Source organism: Vombatus ursinus, unplaced genomic scaffold, assembly GCF_900497805.2.
Source record: "Vombatus ursinus unplaced genomic scaffold, bare-nosed wombat genome assembly UNPS02007284.1, whole genome shotgun sequence".
Classification (NCBI taxonomy): Eukaryota; Metazoa; Chordata; class Mammalia; order Diprotodontia; family Vombatidae; genus Vombatus; species Vombatus ursinus.
The window spans coordinates 22862278-22872705 of NW_020947062.1; the positions used below are offsets into that span (position 1 = coordinate 22862278).

Genomic DNA, 10428 nt, shown 5'->3' on the forward strand with positions numbered 1-10428 from the left:
ACAACAATAATAACAAAAACATAACAGAAAAATTCACAGAGTTAAATTAAGGTGCTATAGCTGAATTTATTCTGCTTCAGTTGAATTTTTTTTAAGGTAGACATAGCAAACATGATCTCAGACACGGCATTAATAAAATAGATACAGCTGAAAAAATAAGCAATGAAGCTATATTTTGCTTAAAGACACCATATGTAATGAAATACTATAACATTTTACATAGATATGAATATAGATATAAAGTGTTATATAGACATATATATAAAATATACACATAAATATGTATTCCTATAAAGTGTTACACATAGATATACAACATATAACTGTGTAAAGTGTTGATAGTATTTCACTATATATATGGTATTGATGGCATTTTACTATATATAGTATCTTTATGCGTATATATATTATAAGTGTGTACAAATACATATGTGTACATACCTACATATGAATATATGCATATGTATGTATAAATACATATGTATATGTACCTACATATGAATATATGCATATGTACCTAATGGCATAGAATCTAAATATTTGAAAGAAAAATTGATTGCATTACAAGGAATTATAGATCACAAAGGCATAATAGTTGGGCAACTTATTTCCAAACCTAGATAAATCTTATGAAATGACAAACAAGAAAAAAATTAAAGACCTAAGTAAAATTTCAAAAATTTAGGTATCATTGATGTTTGAAAAATACTAGATGAGAATGGAATTAAAATACATATTTATCATTTGTGTGTGCTACCTTTACTTGTTTGCAAAAATAGGGGAAGGAAGGAATCCTACAAAACTTCTTTGAAACAAGCTTGTTCTATTATCTAAACCAGACAGAGGGAAGTAGAGGGGGAAACCCCTATATAACAATATCTTTAAGGAATATTGATGTAGAACTGCTGAATAAAATATTAGCAAAGAGGTTACAACAATATGTTAAAAAGATTACACATTGTTATAAGATTGAAATTGCACTAGGAATGCAAGAATAGTTCAATATGAGGAAAACTATAGGCATAATAAAACACATTAATAACAAAATAATAAAAACTACATCAATGATGTGGGAAAATATTTCTACAAAAATATTATTTTTATATTAAAAACACTAAAATGAATAGTAATAGATTGTCCATTATTTACCATGGTAAATAGCATCTAAACCAAGAAAAAGATTTTGAAGGAGTGAGCATATGAAAATAAAAAATTAAATTATCTCTTTTTGCAGATGATATGATGATTAATTTAGAGAAACCTAAAGAATCAACTAAACTGATATAGAAATTAATAATTTCAACAAAGTAGCAACATACAAAATAAATGCACAAAATCATCAGCCTTTTTATATATTCTCAACAAAAATCAGAAGGAAGAAGATGAAAAAAATTTTATTCAGAAATACTACAGAATATTAAAAAATATTTGGGAATTTATTTATCAATACACATAAGAATTATATAAATACACCTAAAACACTTTTTTATAGAAATAAGGGCTGACATAATTGGAAATATAATTGGAAATTGATCATTTTTAGAACATATCAAATGGCAAAAATGACAATACTTGCTAAATTAACTTACAGATTTAGTGTCATATCTATAACCAAATCTTCAAAGTTTTTCTAGTTTATAGAAAAATATAAAAATTCATCTGGATGGAGGGGAGGTTAAGAATCAAAAGTAAAATTCTTAAAAGGAAATAATAGGGTACAGGTAGTACCAGATCTCAAACTATGCTACAAAGGAATAATCATCAAAACTACTGGTTGAAAGACAAAAAGATTAATCAGTGTAGTAGGTAATGTATACAAGACTCAGAAACAATCAAATATAGTATCAGAATGTTTGACAAATCCAAGAATAGCAAATAGTGGGGACTCAACAAAAACTATTGAGAAATTGGAAAGCAGACTGTCAGAAAGAAGTTTAAATCACCATATACCATAATATGCTCCAAATGGATAGAGATAAACATATATGTGTGTGTGTGTGTGTGTGTGTGTGTGTGTGTGTGTGTATATATATCTATATCTATCTATATATATATATATATAAACAAATAGGAGGAGCAGGGAAAGAAATTCTTTTTTGTAACTATAGATAGGGGAAAACCTCTTAACTAAATAAATGATAAAAACCTATCCATGTGGTTGGGGAGAGATCTGAGGATGCCCAGGTAAGCCTCCTTAGGGGAGCCTCCATGTTAGGTGACCTGGGCACGCTCCAAAAGGCCCATAAAATCACATAAAATCACATAAAATTGCACATAAAATCACAAACTAAGTCAGTGTAATTAGAATCAGAAAGGAAACAGTTAACTGGGGGAAAAATCTTTGCAGCAAGTTTTTATAATAAAAGTCTAACATCTCTCAAATAAGTGAAATTGACCCAATAGAAAAATGGTTATGAACAGACATACCTTAAAAGAAGAAAGGCAAGTAACCAACAATAATATAAAAATGCTTCAAATCACTGATAAGAGAAATGCCAATTAAAACAACCCATTTTGTTCCAAGGAAGTAGTATTGTTTGGGCCTGACAGTCTCATCCCCTGGGTGTTTAAGTTCAAAACTGGAACAAAATGAAACTCATAATCCCTCTAACAGAGTTTACTTGGCCATAGCGGGGGCCTATTCAGAGCAGAGAAGGGGTTCTTATCTAGGATAAATTCAATTTATTCAGTTGAACAGTTTCCCAGTGTTGCTTATGCATCTATAAATCCCCTGGTCTGTGAAGTTTGGATTCACTCAAAGGGCCACACTTGAGGACCTAGAGGGCCACATGTGGCCTTGAGGCTGTAGGTTCCCCACCCCTGAACTAGAGTAACCAAGAGTTGCTTTGGTTAGAAAGTTTGTTTCCTGTTTTTATTCTACATGTTAATAATCAGAGATGCAATTGTCCATTAATTTAATCTAAGGAATCTTTGGTCTATCTTTTTTTTATCAAGTGCATTGATAAGGGGCAAATAAAAGTTTTTTCGTGGTGACAGTAATTATACTAAAGGGTGGAAACTTGGGGGATGGGACAAAGAATAAATACAGGTCATGTAATATCCATTACAACATGCAATACAGTTCAAATGAAAATCCTATTTCCAATTTGATAAAAATTCACAACAGATAAAGTGTGGTGAATTTATTTATTTCAGATATGCCTTAGAAAAAAATTAAAAAGAGTAAAGGAAAGGTACCCAAAATCCCATTAGTGGCAAACAAATAGGATAGAAAGTATAGAAAAAAAAAAAAAAGGCTTCCCTAACAACATCAAGTGAACAAAATGTTGATGCACTATGACCAGCTTCTTATATGACCACGAGTTCAGTGAAAAGCAAATAGATTGCAGGGGAAAAAGTTTAATAAGCTGCTGCTGTTGTTAAAAAAAATTGTCTTCATCTTTCCATTTACAAATAACCAGTAGGATCACTCAGGTCACAATTCTGGATGTGTATATGTGACTGGATACCAGGATAAACCCTCTGCATAGGCAATAGAACTCCTAGTTTCTCTCCCTTTTTGATAGAACCATTATATTTAATTGGTTTTATGTAGAATATTTTGACACAGAAACCTAAAAAAAAAAATAAGAAGATTTAAATTACTCAATTTTAAAGATTCAACGAGATTACACAGTACACTGAGTTGGATCTGTTCCCCACACCCTACCCTGAAATTTGGGACACTTTGAGGTAGAACTAAAGCACAATTATTTATCAACCATAGACCTTTGAGTCTGACTTCAACTTCTAGAAAAATTCTATAATTCATTACCAGAGAGATAGTTAGTGAACATTAATTCATTGGATTCCAGCTAAAAGACCTTGAAATAGCTTAAAATTGGGGTGCCTCATGAAAGAGTGGTAAAAAATCCTTGGAGGAGGGGTATAGGGAGAGATCAAGAAGTCTAAAAGTCAGCAAAAGCCACAGTCCATTGGAATGAGTACGGTTTTGCAGTTTTGCAGGACTTGGATTTACAATATGACTTGCAAAAGTCATATAACATCTGTAGGCCTCAGATTCCTTAGCTGTAAAATGACAGGTTGGTCTCAGTGACCTAAGGTCCATTCAGATATCAATCTATGATTCTGTGATCCTAAGTAGTAATTAGAAGTAGATCTGAGGTCGCTATAGGTAGGTGCATTCATTGTTCTATTACTGTAGGGGAATAGAGAATACTCATTTAAAAAAAAAAAGGCCAGTTGTGTGGGGCTGAGGATATCAATGTTACAATTCATTCATAATGAATATTTTTTAATGAATTATCAAAAAGAGATAAATTCAGCTCAGTATATTCTATTTTAGGAGGGCAGAGAAGTGTATGGCTCATTTAAAAAATTCCATAAAAATGATTAAAACAAGTTTTAGTGTATTAAGAAAGGGATGAACCTTCAGACCATACTTAGTTAGCTCTGTATGTTTGTTGTAGTCAAAGAAAACCTGAAAGTCTTGGAGACCCATGCAGTTCTTGTAGAGACATTAACATTTTAAATTTGAGAGTTTTATTAAACCTTTCAAAATATTAAGGTTACAGTTATGATCGCTAAAAGTGCTCCTTATGCATATATAATTAATAGACATCATTTCTAAGGAAAAAATAATCACCTATTTTGCAACAATCCAGAATGAAAATAATAGCTTGAAAATTTTTTTAGTACTTTACAAATTATGAAATGCTTTCAAATACTGGCTTTCATTGATTCTCATAATAGTGAACTAAGTAAGGCATATATCATCTTTATTTAACACATGAGGAAATTGAGATGCAGAGAAAGTGAAATGGCTTACTCAAGGTAATACAGGAAAGAAACAGAAGAGCCATGACAAAAATCCACATCTTTCTTGACTCTTTCCACTATGCAAAGCTACTCACCCAATAAAATGTACCATGCTCATTTGCAGATTATGTTAAAGAAAATGAACAAAGAAAGAACATAAAACCAGTTGATTTCTAGGAGTCTTAGTATCCTATGTATTTTATTTTATATATTTACATCATAGATTTTATCATTTGCAAAAAGCAGCAAACTCACTTCTACTAAAAATCTACTCTCTTTATAACATGAAAGTGAACCTGTGTCTTCAAGGCTTAGGCCTAAAAAATAGAAGCTCTAGCTAGAAAGACTTTAAATATGGGGCTAGTGATGGATTGTTTGTCTGTCAGTTGAGGTCCTGCTTATCTAAGTACCGAGTATCCAGTTTGGCCTTGGAGTGGGGAAATTTTTGGTCAATGAAACTCTAAAGTAAACTGTGACTTTGTAAAGAAGTTGCAATGCGCGTCACTAGAAGTCCCATATCAATAATATCAAAGGTCCTTGATGTGAACCCTCTAAGTATAGCTATGGCATACACTCTGAAATAAATAAAACCATAGAATATCAGAGTTTGAAGTAACCTCAGAGACCCTGCAATTTAACCCACACCTGGGCAGGAAACCCTTCTGCTGTATTCCTGAGATGTGGTCATATAACCTCCACTTCTCTGCAGTAGAAGTTAATATATATCTAACCCTAACCCTATCCACTTTGGATGCTTTTTGTTGTCAGGAAATGTTTTCCTTATATTGGAACTAAGTATGTCTCTCTAATTACCGACCACTGGTCCCAGTTTTACTTTCTAGGGCAACATGTAACAATTTGAAATTCATTTCCAGCAACAGCTCTAGTCTCCTAAAGGAAAAATATCTTTTGGGTTAGCTAGGTGGTGCAGTGGATAGAGTACCGGCCCTGAAGTCAGGAGGACCTGAGTTCAAATCCGGCCTCAGACCAAACACTTGACACTTGCTAGCTGTGTGACCCTGGGCAAGTCACTTAACCCCGACTGCCTAAGCAAAAAAAAAATAATAAAAAAAATATCTTCTAAGTTAGTGCTTTGGCATACTTACCTCCTCCAGACATCAGTACGCCATTATTAATTGCATTATTATTGTTATAAGGTTTCACTTGACGAATAATCTTTCCAGTGAAAGGAGCATACACAGTTGATCCATCTGTACATTCTACATCCACTCCATTGTGCGTTCTTTGGCTTTTGGAACAAAGATAAGAATAAATACATGGTTTGTGGCCAAGTCATACTAATGAAATCGCACTGTTAATTAGCCCACTGACTAGTGTGTCATAGAAAATACATTCCTGGTATATTCCTACATCTTGCATTTCCTCACTTTGATTTGCTCATTTTTGACCCCTTCTGAAGGCATTGGTAGCCATGGTGAGGAAGAAGGAAGATGACTGATGGTGTAATTATACAGAGTAGCACTTCACATTTCTAGCATTTGTGAAGGTATTTAACATAAGTTAATTTTCCAAATAACTGAAGTTTATCTCTTTAAGGCCTGAAACTCTTTTTACTGTAAACATATCAGAACTCTCTTCTTAAAGGCAATTAACTATAATTTAACCTTTTCTTAATGACTTAGAGTCATTGTGAGTGCCATTTATGTTGTTGTTTAGTCATTTTCAGCTGTGTCTGACTCTTTGTGATCCCTTTTTGGGGTTTCTTGGAGGGGTTTGCCATTTCCTTCTCCAGCCCATTTTACAGATGAGGAAACTCAGGCAAATGGGGTTAAGTGACTTACCCAGGATCACACAGCTGGTACATGTCAGAAGCTGGATTTGACTTCATGTTTCCTTGACTCTAGGCCTGGCACTCTATCTACTGTGCCCACCTTTCTACTGTAAGAAGACAATGGTACTCAAGAGATATATGACTTTTCTATTTAACCAAATGGCTTCAAATTGCTATAATTGTATATAAATTTTTATTCTTTTCATTGAAAGACTGTTAGTATCATGCCTTCCTTTACCTTTTCAAAATTAATGTTTTTAACCAGCAATAAATTGAAAAACAGTTCAACAGGCACTGTCTTTATTATTTTTGCAAAATATATATATAAGTTGGTTCCAAGTAAAGGCTGGAAGAGGTCTCCTGGAAAAGTGCATAAAATTTATAACAACTGCCTTGGCTGTTTATGAGATTTTTCCTCCTTCCTTTCTGGTATTTAAATAAGTTATATATAGTTAAGGTTGTCAGATAAATGAGCTGTTGCCTTAATTTACCTGGGGGTAGTGGATGTGACTAGACAGATGACTTGATGTATAGCAAACTGGATACCAAGAAATGCTAATCCTTGTGAGCCCTAGTGCATTAGAGAAAATTCACAAGAATATATGGCTTGAAACTTTCTTTGTCCAAATTAAGTCAATAGTATAGCTGATATTCTTAAGTTTATAATATAGATCATTATGAATAAAATATCCATATGAGTAAATACTTGATGTAGAAGAATAAACCTCCAGTCTTATAACTAGGGTGTACTCAGCTACTCAAGAGAGTTGACACCTATTTCTTTGTCATTTCCTTTATCCTAATCCAAATTTTGCGTCTGGTCTGGGCATCATAGCTCTTGAAACTTGCCCCAGGATCAACAATACAGGTAGCTACATTTCTTAGTATTACCTAAGAGTCCAATAACTTCCTAAAAATGGAACTAAACAAAACAATCTTGTGGAAATGAAGGGTGAAGACAGCATGAAGGTAGAGCTGAGGACTTAATATTTATTGCAAATCTGGCAGACCATACCTCCTAGAGGCACCAAAGTGTCCACATCCATGTCTATCACAGCTCCTGATAATATTAGAAGGATTCCCAGCACATATGCTATTCCATTGTCCTGCCAATGCTGAAAAGGAGTGAAATGAGACATTTATTTTCTTTGATTAGGACATTCCTTTCTTGGGCTCTTGGGCTCAAAAATAAGTGTAGATAGTGATTTCAGCCATGGAATTAGAATATGCTTGCTCCTTGGGAGAAAAAAACTATGGAAAATATGGACAACATACTAAAAATCAGAGAGATCAACTTGCCAACAAATTCTTTAAAGTCAAAGCTATGGTATTTCAAATAGTGCTGTATGGTTATGAAAGTTGGACCATGAAGAAAGTTGAGCACCATAGAATTGAAGCTCTTGAACTATGGCTCTGGGGAAAACTTTTGAGACTCTCTAGGACTGTAAGGAGATCAAATCAGTCAAAATAGTTAAAGAAATTAATTCAGATTATTCATTAGAAGGACAAATACTGAAGCTGAAATGGAAGGTTAAATAGTTTGGCCACATAATGAGAAGAAAGGACTCATTAGAAAAGACCCTGATGTTGGGAAAGATTGAAGGCAAAAGAAGAAGGGGATGTCAGAAGATGAGATGGATAGATTATGTCATGGAAGCCACAAACACGAGCTTGGCAAGAGAAATGATTATTTCTCTCTTATGTTAATAACCATTTACTATTGGGAAGATCCAGGTTTTTTTTTTCTTTCCCACTTCCTCATTCTAAGTCCATCTTTCAAGGAAATCTTTGACCTTGTCCAAAATTTTATCTACCTGGACCATCTTATCTGCCCAACCAACTAGAAAAACTTTACAAAGAATTTAATATTGGTGAATTCTGGTTTATTGTGTTCTGCTTAGGTTTGGGTAAAAGGTAGATCCTTTGTCTAGATTGTCCAAGGCTGGGATTGGTCTGAGAGTAAGTGATATAATCAAAGTCATGTCCCCCATGATACATATGATATTGAAAGAAATAAAGATAATCTGATAGTAACAGATGAAATTGAATTTTGCGAGTCATATCACAGAGCCAATGCTAGTTAAGATCCTGAGAAGGCTCTGTTTTTTTTAAACTGGGATCTGTGATTTCATTAAACTTCAGTTAAAAAAAAAAATTCTACCAGTGCAGATTGGCACCTTTTCTGAAACTTAGAATTTTGGAAAGTTCACTGAGCCGTTTAGAGCTTAGGTGTTTTGGCCAGGGTCATATAGCCTGTATGTGACAGAAGGTAGATTTAGATCCAGGTCTTCCTGACTCTGATACCAGCGCAATGACACTCAGTGAGACAACATTGATAATTTAAAAAAAAACACAATTTAGATAATTAGATAGTTTGCTTTTAAAGTTAAACCACATAAAAGAGATGAATTGCAAAGTTAGTGATTAATCTTTCCAACTGTGACACCACTGTTACCTTAATGCACATTAGTCAGCACTAGTGATTTTTCAAAAATAAATTTAAAATGTTGGTTGAAAAAACTTTTCTTGAAACAAAATTTAAAAAATCACTGATTCCCAATTGTTTCCTTTGAGTTCAAGATAAATAAAAGGGATTTTCTGTTACTTCCACATACCCTTTTCCTCCTTAAAGATCTAACTTGTGGATGAAATTCATGTATCACTAAGCTGTCATTATTAAGTAGCCTGGTTGTGGCTGTCTCTGTGATTGAAGAAGAAAAACAATAAAACGCATTTTGAAAATATGAAGCAAGTTCCTGAAATTGTCATTTGGACTTACCAGTTGAAATCAAAACAGCCAAGATCAGTGCCTTGAATGACAACATTTTGTTACTTCTCCTTTGCTGGTGTTGCTGCTTATGCCAGAATACTTCTCTCTTTCTGAGTGATAGTCAAGAGAGAAGGAAGTAATGTTTTTCAGCCACTTTAGCCTCAAAAGTACAGATTGGTGTTGCTTTTAAGCACTAATTTAGTCAGAGACACAAAATGTTTGGAAGGCAGGGTGAGAGAAAAAAGAAAGAGCATGTGAGTGTGTGAGAGAACGTCTAAAGTGAAATCCTTCTAGGCTACAAGTGGCTATTTGATTCACTTAGAGAACATGATAAAAAAATTTGTTTGGGGAAGAGACTTGGCAGAGAAAGAAACAAAAAAAAAAGCATAAAATCTAAACATTAGCAAATGGTTCACAAAGGTGAAGGGCATATTGACATGGAGTTATGGAGATCAATTAGAACAAATGAATGGCCAAAGTTCTGTCTGTAGAAATATATTTATATATTTGTTATATTATTTGGTGAACTGCTGACTTTCCTTGCAATTCTACATGTTGTTTGGAGGAAAGAATTAATCATTTCAAGCTTTCCACATTGTTTTCTTTCCTTCCTTTCTCTTCCATATAATAATAATAGCTAACTTTTACAAAGTTCTTTAACATTTGACAATTATTTTACATGCATTATCTCTTTTAATTCTCACAGGAATCCTATATGGTAAGTCTATTGTTATCCCCATTTTACAGACAAGCATATTGAGGTTTTGAAATGTTAAATGGATTTGGCCATAGTTACACAGTTATTAAGGGCTAGAAGTAGTATTTAAACCCAGGTCTTCCTGACTCCAAGTTTAGTGCTGTCTTCTCTACATCATGCTACTTTTCTCTTCTTCTTCTTCTTCTTTTTTTTTTTTTGGTAAAGAGTATTTTATTTTTTCCAATCACATGTAAAGATAAGTTTCAACATTCATTTTTATAAGATTTTGAGTTCCAAATTTTTTCTCCTTCCTTTCCTTTTATCTTCTCTCCCCAAGATGGCAAGCAATCTGATATAGGTTATCATCATGCTGCTGCTTTTCACAGCCTG

General features: G+C 33.5%; 1 protein-coding gene across 1 annotated transcript; it reads right to left on the reverse strand.

The window, feature by feature from the left end:
- Window positions 1-3143: 3143 nt before the first annotated feature.
- Window positions 3144-9627, reverse strand: LOC114033659 (leukocyte cell-derived chemotaxin-2-like). Its single transcript, XM_027849307.1, has 4 exons — window positions 9351-9627; window positions 7587-7686; window positions 5886-6028; window positions 3144-3575 (listed from the first exon to the last, which is right to left on the reverse strand). The coding sequence occupies exons 1-4, from the start codon at window positions 9394-9396 to the stop codon at window positions 3409-3411; spliced, it is 456 nt and encodes a 151-aa protein (XP_027705108.1). The 5' UTR covers window positions 9397-9627; the 3' UTR covers window positions 3144-3408.
- Between the last annotated feature and the right edge of the window lie 801 nt (window positions 9628-10428).

Excerpts from the sequence above, each read along its gene's own strand:
- LOC114033659 (XM_027849307.1), bottom strand. The coding sequence starts at position 9,396 with ATGTTGTCATTCAAGGCACTGATCTTGGCTGTTTTGATTTCAACTG. Across the intron at positions 7,687-9,350 it reads GGCTGTTTTGATTTCAACTG|CATTGGCAGGACAATGGAAT; the intron begins GTAAGTCCAAAT and ends ACTCCTTTTCAG. Across the intron at positions 3,576-5,885 it reads CGTACTGATGTCTGGAGGAG|GTTTCTGTGTCAAAATATTC; the intron begins GTAAGTATGCCA and ends TTTTTTTTTTAG.